At 36.0% G+C, this 23,353-nt stretch overlaps 2 protein-coding genes across 4 annotated transcripts in view; one reads left to right on the top strand and one right to left on the bottom strand.

The window, feature by feature from the left end:
- LOC142358300 (bridge-like lipid transfer protein family member 3B) overlaps positions 1–23,353 on the top strand; it is a 381,846-nt gene that overhangs the window by 160,365 nt on the left and 198,128 nt on the right. The gene's annotated exons all lie outside the window — the stretch shown is intronic.
- Positions 745–2,228, bottom strand: LOC142335199 (uncharacterized). The gene is made up of 2 exons (XM_075383584.1): positions 2,094–2,228; positions 745–1,699 (listed from the first exon to the last, which is right to left on the bottom strand). Exons 1-2 carry the CDS (start codon positions 2,149–2,151, stop codon positions 921–923), a joined length of 837 nt encoding a protein of 278 aa, XP_075239699.1. The 5' UTR covers positions 2,152–2,228; the 3' UTR covers positions 745–920.

The following is a 23,353-nucleotide window of genomic DNA, read 5'->3' as shown; positions in this document are numbered from 1 at the left end:
CGTATCATGTCTCTTTTATTCCCATTATTGTTAGTTTCAATTGTTTGGTTTACTTGTTTGGTTTCATGACATCAAAAGTTACCACTCATTTTCCTTTTACATGACCTTTCAAAACCTTTTAACATTACAAAGTAATTCAAAATCAACAAAACAGGGCAGGCACTTTACACAAATAATGGAGAAGTTAATACTGGGCATTAACATATGTGATTGTGATGACCTTTTTTACCACCAGCCACGATTAAACGGTGTCGTTATTTTGTTGTTTTCCCTTCCAAAATAAAAAATCATTTTTAATTATAATTCACTTTTTTGACAGACTGATGTTTCTTCAGAATCGCAAAAGATAAAGGAGCATGTATGTTGACTACCTTATAAGCACTTGTGAGCAATGAGAATCCACCTAAAATTTTTGGGGCAAAATGAAGACTTTTGCTCGACCCATGATTAGACAATGGATTCGACCTGTTCAAAAAATCTATGAAAAGACTCCCAAGTCTGTTCGAGCAAAACTCCAATCTAAGTTTTTTGGGTCAAGCAAATGTCCGGGGTGGCAAAACATGGGTCAAGCAAAAAACCATACGGGTAATAAAATCTGGTAAAAGTCTTTTCACAGCTCGTTTGGGTGCAGCATAGTCTAACCATACCTATTTTTTGGTCGAGCATGGTCTTTTCATAGGTCGATGTCTATCTATACTATATTGCTATGCACCTCATCTTGGAACAATTAAGTTGATACAAAAATTGACGCCAAATTTTATCTATGAATTTTGGACACTGACAATTACATCTAACTCACTATATACAGTAACATTTTGCATAGCTTCTCATTATTTATTTCTAAGCCTTTTATGATAAACTGGTTATGAGCCAGCTCCATTTTACTATTAACTATCCAGTCCGAAGCGCTGTGGTGCTATTCACATCGGCCTTAAGTGACGCTTGTTTTTCGCTGTTCTTTTATCTGGCACAATTTTTTCTTTTACTTCCTTATCATCATCATCAAACAGAATATCATCTACAGCATTGCCAAGTTCCTCCACATCATCGGTAGATCCATCAAAGTCATCAACCATTGCATCTACATCAGCCCAGAGGTCATCAAGTTCTTGACCTGTGGCACCACCAGTTGGTTCCTCATTGTTCATCCAGTCGTTTGGTTCCATAGTATCAAACCACCAATCCAACATCCAATTGTCTTCTGTTTTTTGTTCAAATGCTGGGTTAGTATCCTGAGGTTTTGGACCGGCGGGCTTACTTTTTGGATCTTCTTTGCTTTTGTCGTCTTTGCTTTTGTCGTCTTTGCTTTTGTCGTCTTTGCTTTTGTCGTCTTTGCTTTTGTCGCCTTTGCTTTTGTCGTCTTTGCTTTTGTCGTCTTTGCTTTTGTCTATTTTTTGTCCAGCTGCTGGGTCAGCGTCCTGAGGTTTTGGACTGGCCGCGGGCTTACTTTTTGGATCCTCTTTGCCTTTGTTGTCGTCAAGATTGTCGAGGAAATCCAAGAGTTCGTCCTCATCCAAATCAAGTGCTGGATCGTCGAGGTCTGTCATGATGTCGTTGAAAAGGTCGTCAACCTTCGTCTGAGTGTCATCGTTTGCTTCTGGATTTATGGCGAGTTGCCTTTTATCTTTGAGATGTTCTCGAGATCGTTTCGCTGTTTCGTGTCTCCTTTGAAGTAGAAGATCGGGTCTTGATCTCCTAGCTGAAATCAAATTGTACACGTATACTATAAATGTAATACTTTTGCGAAATGGAAGAAATTTTTACTCTTTATCCCTTTATGGCTTCGTTATAGCACAGTTGTGGGAGATAGAGGGTTGAGGGGGGGGGGGGGCGAATAGGTGTGGAATCACGCTGTTTGATCAGTACGCTAGTGTCTTATAATTGAAAAAAAAAACGTTATTATCTAAACATTTACTGCTCTTGGTTCTAAAGCTTTAAATCGTGCGTCGTCATTAGGAAACTATTCGTTATCTTTTATATGCCAGCTGAATTCCTATAGGCTGTATTGGAGCAAAAAAGCTTTTTTGCTGTGAAGTAAACATTTAAGGGCTCTGGAATTGAAGGTGGTTGTAATTTTTGGCGAAGCAACATACCTTGGCTGTCAGATAGCACAACAGTAATCACAACGAGCACGAAAAGAAGAGTTTTCATTTTCTTCGTTCAGCTTTAATCAGTTTTCTCTCAGCTACAGTCTCTCAACTTGTGAATGCTGGTAATGATTTTTTGTTAAAACCAACATAATTATATAAGCTGGCATGCTTCAGTTGAGTACTTTTATTCAGCTGCCAGAAGTCGGTGCTCAATTACGACGAAAAAAATACAGCGATTTATACTTTCGTTTGAGTTTTGAACGAGTTAACTATTAAAAAATGGCTTCTTGGTTATAAACTAGATGATATAATCTCTATTTAACATCTAGCAGAACAGAAAATAAAAGAGGACCATTGAATAAAGCACGCGGGGTTACGAAGTAATGAAACGCGTTATTTGGTATTCGAGAATATTTATGCAAGTTTGATAAAGACGTTCGCTTTTTATTCAGTCACACACCTTTTAAATGGTAAATATCAATTGGTCATTCACGGCTCGGCAACTGCTCATTTTTGAATAAGTGTGCCCTCAAAATTTAGAGAGTGAACAATTGAATTGCTCAGTTCATGAAGTTTTGAACTTATTTTAAAAATCGAGTTCATTTTTTAAAAAAACCCAAAATAACAATTAGAGCAGAGAAGAAAATATCTGATCTATCAGAGCATCTAAATTTATCATATTCTCCTCCTATATATTAAACGATAGACATGATAAGGGACCATGTTTACTGAGAGCTAAAAAGCCATGATTAACAAACTCAAAAACATACGCTTAAGGGTCCTCTAAATATCATGTTTACGAGCTACCGAAGTTTAAAGGAACACGGTTTTAACAGAGAAACCAAATTAGTCTTCAGTAAATTTTTTGTCCTAATGCAAATTTGGAGTTCAAATTTTTGTTTAGAAATAATACCCATAAAATTAATTTCAAAGCAAAGAAGGCAGATTAAACTTGGCATGAAAATAAAAAGTTTGTTTGGTGGGCTCTATCTTTTTCCTGCCGTGGTACGTTCATTATGAAGGTATGCTCACACGCTCTGTGTATCAATTTATCAAAAGAAACGTTTTTTGCATCTTGAGTTCAATTAATATAAAATCCGAGTTTTTAAAATATCATCGATGCATTTTATTCGCTTTGTTTCTATCCAGATAGCAATATACAGTATACATTTGATAATCAACATAGAAGAAAGAAATATTGGTGCTGATCGGAAAAAAATACTAGGAAAGCAAAATGTGGGGATTTTTCTAAAAGCTTGCGATATTGAGCTATGATTTGCTTTCTGAGCGTTTTCTGGTTTTCAATTGGCTAAGTGTTGTTGATTCATTTCAAAGTCAATGAAGCACGTGAAAACCGAGAAACAGAGAGAGCGCGAGAGAGAGAGATAGCGCAAAACTGGTTTCATTTATGGACGCGTTTTTAGCAGATTTTGCATCCTTCGTCAAAAGGTACGGTATTGAGGATGTTTTAGTTAAAGTTAGTTTTTCCTGTGGGTATTGTGACCTCTTCTTTTAATAGGATATGTTAATTTGTTTTTAAGAAAAACCATCAAAAAGTTGAAACTTAGCTCATTGTTTTCTGTTTTTGATGTTTTTAATCGTTTCTCTTTTCATTAGTATATTTTCCAAAATGTTTGTAAATCCTCGCTAGAACGCATCTTTCGGGGTCAGAATCTAATGAGGAGACAGTTAAAGGTTAAGTAAGGCAGTTCATAGTAATAGTTATTGCACAAACTTTTTCTGAGTATTTTTTCGCTTTGGAGTTCCCTCAAACGGATTTTGAAGCAATTATTGTAAACGTTTGTGTCCTTCTTAAGAAAAAATGGTGCTCGAGTATATTACGCCATTACTCTAGAACATTTTTTGATTGAAACCCTGAGAGTGATTGTATCACGGTTGATTTGATTTCTACGTAATCCAATTTCGTCCCTCTCTCTCTCTCCTAACTCCCTCTTTGATTTCTTCGTTGTTCACAGTATTCATTTTCTCTCTCTCTCCTCCCTCTCCTAATCTCTCTCTCTCTCTCTCTCTCTCTCTCTCTCTATCTGTCATTCTCTCTTTCTCTGTCTCTTTATGTCTGTTGCAAAATGATTTAAGTTCGAAGTGACTAAAATTACGGATAGTCGCGAAACTGCTTACGGATAGTCTTGAAAACTGTTTAGATGTCAATAGAAGCTCTCTATTGACTCATATGCAAGTTTTGAAAACTGTCTGTTTGCCCCTCAAGATCGATAAAAGTTAAAATATTGCAAAAATTTCAAGTTTTTCAAAAAAATCCATTTGTAATTAAGTTTGCATCAAGAGAACATAATAATTTCGCTGTCTAAAACTTCAAAAATTGACATTTTAACCTTGAATATGGACGCTCCCAAAAGTTTCTGTGCATTAGTCACCTAAAATAACTCTAAAGAGAGCTGATTAACTCTATTGGAACCTAATGCCTGGCGAAAGGTACCGGTTCATCCCGTTTCAAACGCCGAAGGTCATGAGAAAAATGTGCGAAAACATCTATAAAAACGAAAGCACACCAATAGAAGCCAAGTTTTTGGACTGTAAAAATCAAAATATAGTTGGCCTAGATTGCGTTTTATTATGATGTTTTCTATTGTTATGGCGGCAATCTAATTCTCTACGGTCGCTACTCTCGTTCACCCAAAATAACAATTAGAGCAGAGAAGAAAATATCTGATCTATCAGAGCATCTAAATTTATCATATTCTCCTCCTATATATTAAACGATAGACATGATAAGGGACCATGTTTACTGAGAGCTAAAAAGCCATGATTAACAAACGCAAAAACATACGCTTAAGAGTCCTCTAAATATCATGTTTACGAGCTACCGAAGATTAAAGGAACACGGTTTTAACAGAGAAACCAAATTAGTCTTCAGTAAATTTTTTGTCCTAATGCAAATTTGGAGTTCAAATTTTTGTTTAGAAATAATACCCATAAAATTAATTTCAAAGCAAAGAAAGCAGATTAAACTTGGCATGAAAATAAAAAGTTTGTTTGGTGGGCTCTATCTTTTTCCTGCCGTGGTACGTTCATTATGAAGGTATGCTCACACGCTCTGCGTATCAATTTATCAAAAGAAACGTTTTTTGCATCTTGAGTTCAATTAATATAAAATCCGAGTTTTTAAAATATCATCGATGCATTTTATTCGCTTTGTTTCTATCCAGATAGCAATATACAGTATACATTTGATAATCAACATAGAAGAAAGAAATATTGGTGCTGATCGGAAAAAAATACTAGGAAAGCAAAATGTGGGAATTTTTCTAAAAGCTTGCGATATTGAGCTATGATTTGTTTTCTGAGCGTTTTCTGGTTTTCAATTGGCTAAGTGTTGTTGATTCATTTCAAAGTCAATGAAGCACGTGAAAACCGAGAAACAGAGAGAGCGCGAGAGAGAGAGATAGCGCAAAACTGGTTTCATTTATGGACGCTTTTTTAGCAGATTTTGCATCCTTCGTCAAAAGGTAAGGTATTGAGGATGTTTTAGTTAAAGTTAGTTTTTCCTGTGGGTATTGTGACCTCTTCTTTTAATAGGATATGTTAATTTGTTTTTATGAAAAACCATCAAAAAGTTGAAACTTAGCTCATTGTTTTCTGTTTTTGATGTTCTTAATCTTTTCTCTTTTCATTAGTATATTTTCCAATATGTTTAAAAATCCTCGCTAGAACGCTTCTTTCGGGGTCAGAATCTAATGAGGAGACAGTTAAAGGTTAAGTAAGGCAGTTCATAGTAATAGTTATTGCACAAACTTTTTCTGAGTATTTTTTCGCTTTGGAGTTCCCTCAAACGGATTTTGAAGCAATTATTGTAAACGTTTGTGTCCTTCTTAAGAAAAAATGGTGCTCGAGTATATTACGCCATTACTCTAGAACATTTTTTGATTGAAACCCTGAGAGTGATTGTATCACGGTTGATTTGATTTCTACGTAATCCAATTTCGTCCCTCTCTCTCTCTCCTAACTCCCTCTTTGATTTCTTCGTTGTTCACAGTATTCATTTTCTCTCTCTCTCCTCCCTCTCCTAATCTCTCTCTCTCTCTCTCTCTCTCTCTCTCTCTATCTGTCATTCTCTCTTTCTCTGTCTCTTTATGTCTGTTGCAAAATGATTTAAGTTCGAAGTGACTAAAATTACGGATAGTCGCGAAACTGCTTACGGATAGTCTTGAAAACTGTTTAGATGTCAATAGAAGCTCTCTATTGACTCATATGCAAGTTTTGAAAACTGTCTGTTTGCCCCTCAAGATCGATAAAAGTTAAAATATTGCAAAAATTTCAAGTTTTTCAAAAAAATCCATTTGTAATTAAGTTTGCATCAAGAGAACATAATAATTTCGCTGTCTAAAACTTCAAAAATTGACATTTTAACCTTGAATATGGACGCTCCCAAAAGTTTCTGTGCATTAGTCACCTAAAATAACTCTAAAGAGAGCTGATTAACTCTATTGGAACCTAATGCCTGGCGAAAGGTACCGGTTCATCCCGTTTCAAACGCCGAAGGTCATGAGAAAAATGTGCGAAAACATCTATAAAAACGAAAGCACACCAATAGAAGCCAAGTTTTTGGACTGTAAAAATCAAAATATAGTTGGCCTAGATTGCGTTTTATTATGATGTTTTCTATTGTTATGGCGGCAATCTAATTCTCTACGGTCGCTACTCTCGTTCACCCAAAATAACAATTAGAGCAGAGAAGAAAATATCTGATCTATCAGAGCATCTAAATTTATCATATTCTCCTCCTATATATTAAACGATAGACATGATAAGGGACCATGTTTACTGAGAGCTAAAAAGCCATGATTAACAAACGCAAAAACATACGCTTAAGAGTCCTCTAAATATCATGTTTACGAGCTACCGAAGATTAAAGGAACACGGTTTTAACAGAGAAACCAAATTAGTCTTCAGTAAATTTTTTGTCCTAATGCAAATTTGGAGTTCAAATTTTTGTTTAGAAATAATACCCATAAAATTAATTTCAAAGCAAAGAAAGCAGATTAAACTTGGCATGAAAATAAAAAGTTTGTTTGGTGGGCTCTATCTTTTTCCTGCCGTGGTACGTTCATTATGAAGGTATGCTCACACGCTCTGCGTATCAATTTATCAAAAGAAACGTTTTTTGCATCTTGAGTTCAATTAATATAAAATCCGAGTTTTTAAAATATCATCGATGCATTTTATTCGCTTTGTTTCTATCCAGATAGCAATATACAGTATACATTTGATAATCAACATAGAAGAAAGAAATATTGGTGCTGATCGGAAAAAAATACTAGGAAAGCAAAATGTGGGAATTTTTCTAAAAGCTTGCGATATTGAGCTATGATTTGTTTTCTGAGCGTTTTCTGGTTTTCAATTGGCTAAGTGTTGTTGATTCATTTCAAAGTCAATGAAGCACGTGAAAACCGAGAAACAGAGAGAGCGCGAGAGAGAGAGATAGCGCAAAACTGGTTTCATTTATGGACGCTTTTTTAGCAGATTTTGCATCCTTCGTCAAAAGGTAAGGTATTGAGGATGTTTTAGTTAAAGTTAGTTTTTCCTGTGGGTATTGTGACCTCTTCTTTTAATAGGATATGTTAATTTGTTTTTATGAAAAACCATCAAAAAGTTGAAACTTAGCTCATTGTTTTCTGTTTTTGATGTTCTTAATCTTTTCTCTTTTCATTAGTATATTTTCCAATATGTTTAAAAATCCTCGCTAGAACGCTTCTTTCGGGGTCAGAATCTAATGAGGAGACAGTTAAAGGTTAAGTAAGGCAGTTCATAGTAATAGTTATTGCACAAACTTTTTCTGAGTATTTTTTCGCTTTGGAGTTCCCTCAAACGAATTTTGAAGCAATTATTGTAAACGTTTGTGTCCTTAGCAATATACAGTATACAGTATAGCAATATACAGTATACATTTGATAATCAACATAGAAGAAAGAAATATTGGTGCTGATCGGAAAAAAAATACTAGGAAAGCAAAATGTGGGAATTTTTCTAAAAGCTTGCGATATTGATCTATGATTTGTTTTCTGAGCGTTTTCTGGTTTTCAATTGGCTAAGTGTTGTTGATTCATTTCAAAGTCAATGAAGCACGTGAAAACCGAGAAACAGAGAGAGCGCGAGAGAGAGAGATAGCGCAAAACTGGTTTCATTTATGGACGCGTTTTTAGCAGATTTTGCATCCTTCGTCAAAGGTACGGTATTGAGGATGCTTTAGTTAAAGTTAGTTTTTCCTGTGGGTATTGTGACCTCTTCTTTTAATAGGATATGTTAATTTGTTTTTATGAAAAACCATCAAAAGTTGAAACTTAGCTCATTGTTTTCTGTTTTTGATGTTTTTAATCGTTTCTCTTTTCATTAGTATATTTTCCAAAATGTTTGTAAATCCTCGCTAGAGCGCTTCTTTCGGGGTCAGAATCTAATGAGGAGACAGTTAAAGGTTAAGTAAGGCAGTTCATAGTAATAGTTATTGCACAAACTTTTTCTGAGTATTTTTTCGCTTTGGAGTTCCCTCAAACGAATTTTGAAGCAATTATTGTAAACGTTTGTGTCCTTCTTAAGAAAAAATGGTGCTCGAGTATATTACGCCATTACTCTAGAACATTTTTTGATTGAAACCCTGAGAGTGATTATATCACGGTTGATTTGATTTCTACGTAATCCAAATTCGTCCCTCTCTCTCTCCCAACTCCCTCTTTGATTTCTTCGTTGTTCACAGAATTCCTTTTCTCTCTCTCTCCTCCCTCTCAAAATCTCTCTCTCTCTCTCTCTCTATCTGTCATTCTCTCTTTCTCTGTCTCTTTATGTCTGTTGCAAAATTATTTAAGTTCGAAGTGACTAAAATTACGGATAGTCGCGAAACTGCTTACGGATAGTCTTGAAAACTGTTTAGATGTCACTAGAAGCTCTCTATTGACTCATATGCAAGTTCTGAAAACTGTCTGTTTGCCCCTCAAGATCGATAAAAGTTAAAATATTGCGAAAGTTTCAAGTTTTTCAAAAAGATCCGAGAACATATGTTTGCATCACGAGAACATAATAATTCCGCTGTCTAAAACTTCAAAAAGTGACATTTTAACCTTGAATATGGACGCTCCCAAAAATTTCTGTGCATTAGTCACCGAAAATAACTCTAAAGAGAGCTGATTAACGCTATTGCAACCTAATGCCTGGCGAAAGGTACCGGTTCATCCCGTTTCAAACGCCGAAGGTCATGAGAAAAATGTGTGAAAACATCTATAAAAACGAAAGCACACCAATAGAAGCCAAGTTTTTGGACTGTAAAAATCAAAATATAGTTGACCTAGATTGCGTTTTCTTATGATGTTTTCTATTGTTATGGCGGCAATCTAATTCTCCACGGTCGCTACTCTCGTTCTCACGAGAGGTCAAGAATCGGTAAAGCCAAAACAATTCTTTTTGCGCAATTTTTTTTATTATTGTTGAATTTTTTGAAAAATTGTAAACTTTGATTCACTTAATGGTTTTTTTTTAAAAAAAAAACACGTTGTTTAATTTAATGGCCTCTAATTAAATCAAGTTTTGCTTTTCTCAATTTTAACCTGATTTATTTTTCTTTTTCAAATTTATTCTAATTCACAGGTGTCTTTTACGGACGCGTTTTTCACAGATTTTGCATCGTTCGTCAAAAGGTACGGTATTGAGGATGTTTTAGTTAAAGTTTTTCCAGTGGTTATTGTGATCTCTTCTTTTAATAGGATATGTTAATTTGTTTATAAGAGAAACCATCAAATACTTGAAATTTAGCTCATTGTTTTCTGTTTTTGATGTTTTTAATAGTTTCTCCTGTTTTAGTGCTTCATCCAAAACTTTTGCAAATTCTTGTTTGATTGCCTCTTTTGGGGTCAGGATATAATGAGGAGACAGTTAAAGCTTATGTAAGGCAGTTCAAAGTAATAATACGAAATTTGAAGCAATTATTGTAAACGTTTGTGTCTTATGAAAAACTATTGCTCGAGTATATTGTGCTATTACTGTAAAACATTTTCTGCATAAAATTCCTAGAGTGAGTGTATCACGGTTGATTTGGTTTCCGCGTATTTCAAATTCTTCTCTGTCTCTCCCAATTCTCTCTTTGATTTCTTCGTTGTTCACAGAACTCTTTTTCTCGTCTCTCTCTCCCGTTCTTTATCTCTTTCTCTCACTCTTCTGTCTCTGTATGTCTCTTGCAAAGTGATTTTAGTTCAAAGTGATTAAATTTACGGATAGTCTCAAAACTGCTTACGAATAATCTTGAAAAGTTTTTAGATGTTACTAGAAGCTCTCTATTGACTCAATTGCAAGTTCTGAAAGCCGTCTGTTTGCCCCTAATTATAGAAAAACTCGAAATGGTGCAAATTTTTCACGTGTTTTTCAAAAAAGATTGTTTAATTAAATTTGTATCAAGAAAATATTATGATTTCGCTGTCGAAAACTTCTAGAAGTGGCGTTTTAACCTTGATTTTGGACGCTCTCAGCAACTTTTGTGTATTAAGCACCTAAAATAATCCCAAAGAGAGCTGAGGAACTCTATTAAAACTTAATGCCTGCCGAACTGTACCGGTTTATCCCGTTTCAAACGCCAAAGGTCAACAGAAAAATGTTTGGAAACATCTTTAAAGACAACAGCGCACCAATACAAGCCAACTATTTGTATTAAAAATTGAAATATAGTAAACTTAGATTGCGTTTTGTTTTTGATGTATTCTTTTGTTCCTGCATAGCTAACGCCAAGTTCATTTTTTTCAGCTTACTCAACACAATTGTCAATCACGAGATTTACGAATAACTCCGAAATCTGTCGCGAAATACCTCTTGAAAACGACCGATTGTCGTCTTTTAGAAATTGGTGTGACTAGTTTTAGGTTCAGAGTGGATAGCTTCCGTATTCATTGCTGAAAACACATTGTTATGGCGGCAATCTAATTCTCCAAGGTCAGTACTACCGTTCTCACGAGAGGTCATGAATCGGTTTTAAAAGCCAAAACAATTTTTTCCGCGCAATTTTTTTTATTGTTGATTTTTTCTTTGAAAAATGTAAAGTTTGATTCACTTTACGGTCCTTTTTTAAAAAAATAACACGTTGTTTAATATAGGGGCCCCTAATTAAGTCAAGATGTGCACTTCTCAATTTTAACGTGAGTTATTTTTCTTTTACAAATTTACTCTAACTTAAAAAAATTTTCGTTAAATTTTTCGCTCATTTGTTGAAGAGTTTACTTATCTTTTTTATTCTGAATTTATGGAAAAAAATCCTGTCTTTACATTGCCAGAATGTTTTAAAATGTTTTCATCAATAGTTTAATCGTTTTGTGGCGTTAACTGTTTGAAAATCAATAAATATATTCTTTTATAATGGCATATTTGGCTTTTTGGGATTTTTAGTATTGACTTCTAAATTTCCCTAACTAACCATTGTTTATACGGTTTCTATTGTGTTTTCCAGTTTTTGTCTCGGTTTTTCATCTCAAAAATACTTATAATTACTGGTTGCAGCAATTTTTAATCTTTCTTGCACTGCCAATTGGCTTCTGCAGAAAAAGTTAATATACTTGCTTTTCTTTGGCTGAAATTCTTATCACTTTTTTTCCGTGGATTTCATTTTTTATTCTGAAATTTTTTGGCGTTACTTATAAGAAAATTTTGGCTCATGTTTGAATGGACTCTTTATTTTCCGACAAATTTCTCTTTTAAATTGCTTTATTGTTTTTTGTTTTTTTTTTACGATAAATTTCATTTTTGAATATCTCCAAAAACATCAAACTAACTGTTAACGTTTTTTTTACATAAGGAACCGAAAAAAATGTTTTAAAAGAAGTTAAAACTTAGTTTTCAGTTTTCAAAATTCAATTCATTTTCTGACAACGTACACGTTTTTATGTTTTTCAAATGTATCATTTTCCTACTAAAATTTGTTGAAATTTTTAGGTAAAATTCAGGTAAAAACAATGAAGAAGAACAAATTGCCTGAACTGTTCATGCGTATTTCTCAGGTGTTTTTCAGGAATGTTTATGTAAAAAATCATTCGGTGATGCCTGAATTGTTCAGGCAAAATTCAGTGACTTTAAGGTGTTGTTCAGGGAGAACAATTTTCCTGAACAATTCGGGTAAATTTAGGTATGTTTTCAGGCAAATTTACCCGGGCTTTTCTTAGAGTGGAACCTGTTCATCGTTATAAGACCAAATGTGCGTTTAACTCTCAAACATACGTTTCAGGGACCCCAAAACGATGTTTTGAGTGCAGAAAATCAAAGCCCTGAATCACAGGAAAGACGTAACATCAAGTTGCTCATTGATTTATTCTTACGCCCAGAGCTCGGAAACAACAATTTTTAAACAACATCTGTCCTAACAGATATCTACCATTCCAACGAACACGTGATGTCAAAAAACATCGTGTTTTTCTCATAAATAACTGAGCCATAAGATTTGCCAGCTCCTGTGGAGACGCAACCACCTACAATCACTATTATCTATCAGCTGTAGAAAGTTGTTCAACAGAAAACTGCGCTTTGGGTATATCAAAGGCGATGTCCTGGCAATATTCACTTCTATAGAAGGTTGTTGTTTAAAATCCATTGAAAAACCGCACACACTATTTTTTACTAATCAACAACAAACCGAAAGTCAATATGTATAGGCTAAATTGAACGCACTACTGAGGCGCCGTTGTTCACATATGAAAGACGGGCCATTTGGATGAACGGTACTGATTTAGAAACAAAAATGAACACAAAAAAGGAAACACAAATGAACTCATGAAGTTCTGGACATAGGCATCTTTGAACACATGGAAGTCCTGACATCGACCCTTTTTGAACGAACAAAAAGTTTGAGCATGAAAGCAGAAATTGTTCTTTTCTAGATTTCACCTACTTTTGCTTTAGAACGCACAAAAAGCTCTTGAATGCACGATAAACGCACAAATATTTTTAAACATACGAAAATCTGGACATAGGTAACTTTGAACGCACAAAATTCTCAACACAGGTAAATTTGAACAAACAAAAGCAGACATGAAAAGACGAAAGTCTAAAGAAAACACGAAAGTCTGGTGAACGGATAAAAATGTGAGAAAAGGCAGGAAAGTCTAGACATACGTACTTTTTGTCTAGGAGGTTCTGGGCATAGACATGATCTGTCTGGGACGGTCAGCGCATAATAACTGTGGACCGCAACTTCAAATTGCGAAGATCTCTAGTTCAGTAAAAACTCAAAAACTCTACGGGGAAGGGGACTTTTATTGACTAAAACTACACAGTCGAACCCAAGTAAAGTAGGGGAAGAATTTCCATGGATCTATCATGGTCTTTCCATGAACATTTCAGGTCAAACGTTGTCCTCTTGTCAGGCAAGAAATTTTATTTGAATATTCGAGCAAAGGTGACATTAACGGTCAAGCAAGGTGTTTTTATGGCTCCCATAAATATTTCGATAAATCTGCTTTTTCAAAATTCTGATATTTTACATTTTTGTTACGAGCCAATATTAAGAATTTGAATAAAATTTTGAACAAATTAACAATATGAAGCCTGGTCAAATGCTATGTCAACAATTGAATAAGTTAAAAAGGAAAAATTTTTCTGTGGAAAAGAAAAAGATTTCAGCAAAAAAACGGAATAAACATTTCAGTGGCAGCGTTTCAGGATTCTTCCGCAGCTATCCACAAAATTATTTTTCGTCATTTGTCTTCCAGTAGGAGTTAAAAACTGACTTGGCGGAATGACTAATTTTTTACAAGCAACCTTTTGGTTCTAAATGAGTTTTCAGTTTTGATTTGTTTCCTGTAGTTAAACAGATAGCTCGAGATTAAAAAGACCTGTTGTTTTAAAATTGGCAATCACTATCGTAACTAAGGGTTCAAATCTAAGTTATAGTTAAGGTAATAAATATTTGTTTAAGTGAATATCTTGTCTTTTTGCTATTCCAAGAACACTGTTTATTTCACATTTCCCACAGAGAAAAATTTAAGTAATTGTTAATTGGAATAAAAGAGAGGAATGGAAAAACCGTGACGCGTTGCTTTTGAGGTGTTTAGTTAAATTGGCTGTCCGATGGGAAACTTTTATCGAAACGAAGTCCTATACTAACTAAACGCATATTGTGTTTTTGCATGAAAAGGACGCCAGCCCTATGATTTTCAAAGCTAATGTAAATTTTTTGATGGCGCGTCTGTTGTGGATAACGTGTTGTGAGGTTGTATACGCGACCCTCAGGTAAATATTAGTTATATAAATTTTGTCATTGATTTGTTGTTTTGTGAGTGTCTATCACGTTGCATACATATGAATGCTCTTTTGGCTGCTTAATCTCTATTGAATCAGCTTACATTGTAGATGGTAATTCAATTCAGAGCTGTCAATTTGCAACTCCTTCCCTATTAGTTACAGTTCTCTTACTAGATATAACGGGATACTAGGATTCACAGTACCAATGTAACCGTTTATCGCATGTTACTTTCATGGCTCACGTAAAAATTCTGTCATAAATCTGTTTTTTTTTAAAATGTCGCTCTTTTAAATTTTTTGTTACGAAGAATTATTAAGAAATTGAATAAAAATTTTAACAGACCAAACAATATGAAGCTTGTTGAAATACCAAGTCACAAATTTAACAAGTTAAAGGAATACTTAGGTTATGGAAAAGAGAACCAGTTCAGCAAAAAATGGAATAATAATTTCAATGGCAGTGTTTCATGATTTTTCTCAGCTATCCGCAACAGAAACATTTCTCGTCATTTATCTTCCAGTAGGCGTTAAAACAGACTGGGCAAAATGCGTTAGTTTTTACGAGCAATATTTTGGTTTCAGTTGGGTTTTCCGGTTTGATTTTTTTCCAGTAATTGAACAGATAATATTGAGATTAAAAAAACGAATTGGCACGAGTTCATTCATTATGGTTTTGTGGATTTTTATTGAAAAAATATCTGGTGAGAACATTTTTTTGATCAGAACCAAAATTTCCAATCAGGCAGTTTGTTTGTTGGTTCAACTTCTTTTGAGAAGACACTCTGTTGTTGTGATACGTATGGATACCTAAATATATATCGAAACCTTAATGTGTACTAAATTATTTACCCTATATGTCTATAATTATATCATGTGTTTTATAACTAAAAGTTATGACTTCTATTTATTCACCTATATTAATATTCCCGTTAGTCTACTAAATTATTTCATATTTTGTTCATGCTAGTTTATTATCAGTAATCATAATTTCTTTTAGTCAATCTGAATTCAAGTTACTCTGCAAACGCTCTTCATAATCCTAAGTTAAACTTAGCAGCGGATCCGCACCGCGTTTCCAATAATCAGAGTTCGTAATACACAATTAGTTGTGTATTCGCCTTGCAATTACTAACACATTTTGAGACAAAGTATTCGCAACGCGAATCCTAAACTATTCAATAAGATTGAGTATAACATGGCGCAGTCAGTGACAAAGGACAGCGGCAAATCCCCACTTGGAATTCAACCCTTTTGGGAAAAGGCGACACTAGAATCCCCAATTCTCTGGGAGTTTTGGAGAATAAAATTGAAACTCGCAATCCTCGCCCGAGAGGGAATTGAAGTGGACCTTCTCTTGGTGGACCCTCCAGAACATGTTCTCTTACCTCCTGAACCAGCATATGAGGACGCAGTTGACAACCCGACGGCACAATCAGAGCGAGATCGACTTACCCGCAATGAGCAGGCAAAAACAGCGTGGAAAAATCAATGTCAACGTGTTATTACAGTCGGCATTCTCTGCGGTGACAAACCGTGGAAGTTATGTGATCGGAAAGCATCTTCTTTATGTACTTGAGCTTAGGCATGGAAGGGCGGCGCGTATTCAACTCAAAGAATTCAACCGTCAACCTCGAAACAATCTCAACGAAGGATCTTTGGGATGTTCTAAATACAACTTTCATTCGGATCCATAATATAACATTCGATAGATACCTCTTCCTCACACGAAAACAGCAAAAGGGAGAACCTATTGAGAAGTTCTATGGACATCTCAAAGAACTTTCGGAAAACTGTGATCTAGGAGATAAAGGAGACACTATCATCCGGGACGTCCTTATCGCGAATATGCAAAATGAAGACATTCAAAAGGAGCTTCTTAAAGAAACAGTAGACCCGGAAAAAGCATTGGCAATAGCAATTAATATCGAGATGGGTACGCTCAACCAATTAAAAATGAATGCAAGTAAAACCGAGTCACATTCAACTGTTAACCAAGTACAACGGATGCGCATCGCGAATGCTACCCCTTTCTCCAATATGAATACAACAGCACGGAAAAAGCCTACAACCTGTCATTTCTGTGGATCTAGTTGGACTTCCGACCACCGTAAAAAATGTCCCACTCGGGGAAAAAGATGCAATAACTGTGGTATTGAAAACCACTTCGCAAAGGTTTGTCGCAAACCTAAAGATCCCAATCCGTACCCAAAACCTAAGTCGCGGGTCAATAACGTAAAAAAAGATGATCAAAATGAAGATGTCAATCAAATTTCGGCCAATTTTGATCCTGATTTGGAGTCAAACTGTTCTTCAGAGTAAGATAATTGTGTAGCAGTAGTATCTTCAACAGATTCCGCAACTTCGGTGGACGCAACCAATCTTCCTGTAATTTTCGGCAATACATCAACAAATGTTTTGGTGGATTCGGGCAGCGTATGCACAATAATAAATGAATCCTTGGCGAACTCAATCATTTCCCATGACCCAAAATCGAAGTGGATACGCGAAGCGAATCCTAAACAATTGAAAGCATTTTCAAATGAGCCTATTCATACGGTGGGCATTCTCCAAACTTCAATTCAAAGCAGCAATTGGTACGCGAATCCAATAGAAATTCAAGTAGTGGCGGATTGACATCGTTCTCTATTGGGTAGAGATTTGTTTCAAGCTCTTGGACTCTCAATACATCAATCAAATAATCATATAACAATCAATCAAGTAGATCAAGAATATTGCCCAATCAAAAAACAGATTGCTATTGATTATCCTGACCTAATCTCCAGAATTGGTAAGTCCAAAGTACATACAGTTCGTCCAAAATTCCACAAACATTATACTCCATCACACCAGAAAGGTCGCCGTGTTCCTATAAACTTATTAGACAAAGTATCCGCTGAGCTAAAGAAACTTTCTGAACAAGGACACATTGAAAAATTACAAGAATGTTCGGATAAAAACTTCATTTCTCCTATTGTAATTACGGTCAAAAAGGACAAATCTGTAAAATTAGCTCTTGATTCGAAAATATTAAACAAAACGATCCACAAAAACAAGTATCAAATGCCAAATATAGATAGTCTTATCGATGCAATTTCACAACATATTAATAATTCAAATCTGGGAGATAATGTCTATTTTTCAACAATCGGTCTAAAATATGCCTATAGCCAACTAAAGCTGCATCCGGATACCGCACGTCATTGTAATTTTAATATCATTTGCGGCGAAGCAACAGGTACGTATCGTTTTAAAACGGGATTTTATGACCTTACGGATATGCCGGCCGAGTTTCAAAAGGCAATGGATTACACATTGGTTGGGCTGACTAACACATACTGTTTTCTGGATGACATAATTGTAGTTAGCAAAGGTACCCAGGAATCGCACCTCAAAGACGTGTACAAATGTCTCCAAAAACTTGAAGCGGATAACCTTAGAATTAATTTAAGCAAATGTCACTTCGCAAAACATCAAATAAATTGGCTTGGCTTCACATTCTCACAAAGTGGTGTTAAACCTATAGAATCTAAAACAGCGGCAATTGCGGAAATCAAAGCTCCAAAAACATTGAAACAATTACGGTCATTCTTAGGTAGCGTTCACCATTTAAGCAAATTTATACCTAATCGTGCCAAAATATGCCACCCTCTTCGGCCCTTATTAAAGAAAAACGAAAAATTTATTTGGAATGAGAATCATCAATTACATTTTGAACACATCAAAACTGTTATTGCAAACGCTACAGAAAATACTCATTTTAACCCAACACTGGAAACGCGCATCAAATGCGATGCATCCCGCCAAGGCTTAGGCGCTGCGCTTGAACAATTAGATTGTGAAGGGTGGAAAACAATAGCTTTTGCATCTCGTTTTCTCAATAGCAATGAAGAACGCTATAGTGTAAATGAACTCGAATTACTTGGGGTGGTTTGGGCCATTGAATATTTTAAATATTATCTATTTGGGAAAACTTTCACAGTTTTAACAGATCACAGAGCACTTCTTTCAGTCTTAAAATCACACCGCTCTAATAAATCGTACAACAGTAGATTAACACGATGGATTGACCGTTTGTTACCATTTGATTTTAACATCGAACATATTCCTGGTACCAGAATGGGCTTAGTTGATTATATTTCGCGACAACCAAACCAAAACGCTAAAAGTGTCAATCAATACGATGAGGAATTCATGGTAGCAACAATTTCCCGTATCCGCGACGCAATTACATCTTTATTTAGTCACGCGAATAAAATTCCTTTCCAAAAGCGGCACATAACCAGTAATTATAAGCAACAAGTACACACGACGCGCGTCCACTTTTGCAAACCTGCTAAAATTAGCACGAATAATTCAAATGCCTCAATTAATCCATTCATTCCTCGAGCACAAGAAAACAATTACAATTCTGAATTCATTTCTAACTTTAATTGCCGTGCAAATCAATTGCTTAAATCTGATACCACACTCGCATCGCGAATCCAGTCGCAAAATTCTAATTGCCATTTGATAGCTAGCTCCACACAGCAAATACTCCACATCAAAATGTCAGCAAAAGAGGCACCACAAAACAATCCACCTACTTCACCACAAACCCCAAGAGTGACATTCCGTACCCAATCTACCCCCATCTCATCTACAAGAGCCGGACCCAGCAACACCCAAGCATCATCATCACCCGAGGAATATGACATCGAGCTCTCCCGGGAAGAGGTATTTGAAAATAACCTCAACCAGCTCTTCACCAAATCTTTCCTGGCGGTCCTCACTAGCAAAGACGCGGTGTTGAAAGAGATCCGCGATTGTGTACTGCAGGATGATGAGGCCCGTTGTAAAGAAGTGAGCACATACATCCACTCCTTTTGGAAGGACTTACATGTGAAATCTGGGTGTCTGTGTGTTGATCAACGCGTGGCCATTCCAAACTCTATTAAGGAGGCGGTGCTCGAATCCATCCACATGACGCACCCGGGTAGTTGGGGGATGATCTCTCTCTCTCAATATGCATGGTGGCCCTACTTGCATAGGGAAATTTTAGCAAAAACATCTGATTGCGTCCCGTGTACAGATATTGGTAAGAATCTGAAACCTATCATACCAAAGTCTAAATGGCACCCACACAAAGCTTGTCAAGAACCAAACGAAGAAATACAGATTGATTTTGGGGGTCCGATAATTAATGATAAAGATAAAGACATTTATTTCTTAACATGTATTGACCGTTATTCAAAATATCCAACAGTTAGAATATTCGACAACGCTAATGGGGTAAATGTAGTAAAATTTCTTCGTGATTATGCATATACTCATGGAATCCCGCGAACAATACGCTTAGACCAAGAAACTTGTCTTGTAGGTAAACAAGTTACAAACTACTGTAACGAAAATAATATCGACATTCTCGACGCTCCGGTCGGTGATCATAGAGCTATTGGATTGGTGGAGCGAATGATCCAAACAATTAAAAGACGTTTATCTTGCATGAAAGCCGAAAATAAAGATACATTTTCCACAGCTAAAGCAATAAAACAAATAGTCTCTGATTTACGATTAACTAAACAGAAAACAACAAAGATAACACCTTTTGAAGCTCATTTCGGTCGTCCTGCAAATACTCCTTTAAGGAATATTAGCACACTTCCATCAAGTCAAAATCTAACTTATGAAAAAATTGTTAATCACTATTTAGATGCTGAAACAGTTTCTGCGGAGGACTTGCTGGACGAAAATGGATGGATCAGTGCCAACAGAAGTGACATCGAAATTGAGGAAAAGATGTGTCAGGCCTCTTTAGATGCAGGTCAGCGCTATCGGGAATCCAACAACAAAGAGTCCCGTTTCATTACTCATCCGCAGATTACTGATCCTATACCGAGGACAGAACAGTCCCTTAAAGTCAAACTGGCCCGAAAACTACCACAAATGAAACGAGCAAAACGACAGTTGGCGGGTCCGTACGAAGTACTAAAGCCTGGATCTTTCGTTACAAAGTCGTCACCAAAAACGACGATCATCAACGAGCCTGGCAGAGCCCCAGTAAAGGTTCGAGATAGTGATCTCGCAAAATTTGGAACCAAAGCTGAAAGATCCACCAATTTGGGGGTATACGCTCAGCGACGCCCTGCTCCCTACGAAAAGACTACAGAATTTAAGATCGCGAAACATAGTAACGATCTTAAGAAACAGAAGAAGGGCGAAATAAAAATCAGACACCGCCAACGGGACACTACATCGGTAGTATCATCTGTAAACTCGAATGTATCGCGTGCGCTAACGGTACGCAAACCGACAAAACCGCAGCTCAAAAGACGCCATAATGTTCTCACAGATGATATGCACGAAGATGTACCAGCTCAAGACCAACCCTTAATTTCGATTGTACCGGCTCCACCTACACCTGCATCACAAGTACCCCCCGCACAGGCACAGGACGACCAAACAAAAGGCCGCAAGCGCAATCGACCCCAATTTTATGGCTTCACAGATGCAGACATTTCCCCAACAAGTTCCCTGGCTTCATCAAGCTCAGCTCAACCAAAGAAGCGAAAAAATAAAAAAGATAAGAAAATATCAAAACAAACAGATTCGGTAGTAGCTCTTATTCAAACTGCCGAACAATCAAGAATCCCGTCACCACCCCGACCCGACTTACAATTGGGGCAAGTTTCACCACCGGACCCCAGAGTTAGATATTTCGAATATGAGCAAGAACGGGAAATGTCAGTTTGGGATGCAGAGAAGGAAATTTAAGTTCAAAAACTCAGCAAAACTGTCATAAACTACAATCACTTATTTAGTCTTGTTCCCGCCCCTTTGATCCAATTTTATTATTAACTTTGCTTTTAATTTATTACAGTTACTCTTCAATTGTTAGTCTTTAATTTCTTCCAGTATTCGCCCTGCGAATCCATTTATTCCTGTGTGTGCATTTAAATTATTCAGTATAATGTATTCAGTTTACATGTTGAGAATTTGACGCGTATTCGCTTTACGCTTCCAAAATTATTTAACATTTGTAGTACCTCTACATTTTGAGTTAAGTTATGTTCATCCCATTCAATTTCATGTTTTGTGTTGATTCTAAAAAATTGTAAATACATTAAAATTTTTTTTGTCACGAGGGAAATGTGATACGTATGGATACCTAAATATATATCGAAACCTTTATGTGTACTAAATTGTTTACCCTCTATGTCTATAATTATATCATGTGTTTTATAACTAAAAGTTATGACTTCTATTTATTCACCTATATTAATATTCCCGTTAGTCTACTAAATTATTTCATATTTTGTTCATGCTAGTTTATTATCAGTAACCATAATTTCATTTAGTCAATCTGAATTCAAGTTACTCTGCAAACGCTCTACATAATCCTAAGTTAAACTTAGCAGCGGATCCGCACCGCGTTTCCAATAATCAGAGTTCGTAATATACAATTAGTTGTGTATTCACCTTGCAATTACTAACACATTTTGAGACAAAGTATTCGCAACGCGAATCCTAAACTATTCAATAAGATTGAGTATAACAGGTGTCCAGAGAACGCTGCAAAAAGATTGTTTATCAGTGAATAAGCTCAGCAGCCTCTATTTTTCGTGGGTCCGTCTGAACTAAGCTAGCGGAAAACCAGAGGCTGTGGGTTTGTCACGGATCATTTTATGAATGAGGCGCCACCGCAAATTCAATAAATTTAAGACCGGATGCTTTAGAATCGGCAAACAATCTCGTAACTAAGGGTTCAAATCTAAGTTAATAGTTAATAGTTTTTTTTTCGCGTTTCCCATAGAGAAAAATTAAAATCAATTGTTAATTGGAATAAAAGAGAAGAACAATGATGCGTTGTTTTTCAGGCGTTTAGTTAAATTAGCTGTCCGATGGGAAACTTGTCTCAATCCGTAATCCGATGCTTAAACGATGCTTTTTTGTAGTTTTGAACGCAACGGACGCAAGCCTTAAGTTTTTGTGTTGTAAATTTGATGAAGCCAATGTAAATTTTTCGTTGGCGTGTCTGTTGTGGATAGCGTTTTGTGATGTTGTATAAGCGACTTTTTGGTACATATTACCTTATGTAAATTATGTCACTGTTTTGTTAGTTTTGTGAGCGTCTATCAGGTTGCATATATACATATTACGTAATTCTTTCTCTGCTATCCTTGGATATTAGGTATACTGAACTGAATGCTCTTTTGTCACCTCAATCTCCATTGAATTAGCTTAATTTATAGATGGTAGTAATTCAAAGCTGTCAATTTACACTTTTTTTTACATATTAGCTGTATTTCTGATAGCAGATAGTATGCGATACTCGGGTTACCGGTACCCATGTAACCGTTTACCATAGCGTCCGAGGAATTACAGATGTGCCTTGAAGGCGACGGGAACTGAAAAGTTTTAGCTGCTATCAAAAAACACAAGAACACAAGAAAAATATTTATGGGCCTCAGTTCTTGGCGCTGCTGAGCGGTTCATCTAGAGTAGAAAGAGGACTCTCTTAACTATCTTAGGACCAAAGCGTTTAACTTCGATATCTTTGGAGAATGATGGCTCAGGTTGAATCTAATTTAAACTCAAGACCTTATGCTAATGTCGTCGAGCAGCCTGATAAATCAGGACCCCTCATTTTCTTTTTCAATGCCCACACAGTCCCCCCCCCCATGATCTTTGGTTACGGTAGGTGTTGTCATGGTACTCAAAGCCCTAAAACAAAAAAGAATTTGGCTGATTTGTGAACACATCTTCTGAATGAGGATTTGTTAGGATAAGACGGCTCACGGCTCCTTAACGCGTCCAGTCTCTGGCATCGCACGATAGTTTTCGATGTATCTTTTTTGCGATCACATTGCCTAACACGTAAATTGTTTTTCAACTAAAGATACACTTCAAGTGAGAAAACATTATCCAGAACTGGACGTGTGATCTTCAACACTCTCTCCTCTGGCTCGCTTCTGCGATATCTACCAAATGGATTTGGAACTTTTATTAAACGAAGTCGCCGATGGTTTAGAAACTGTGCTCTTTCTCAA

Source organism: Convolutriloba macropyga, chromosome 2, assembly GCF_964194025.1.
Source record: "Convolutriloba macropyga chromosome 2, txConMacr16.3, whole genome shotgun sequence".
NCBI classification, from domain to species: Eukaryota; Metazoa; Xenacoelomorpha; order Acoela; family Convolutidae; genus Convolutriloba; species Convolutriloba macropyga.
Note: the sequence above shows the minus strand (reverse complement) of the source record. Positions and strands in the feature narration are given on the sequence as shown.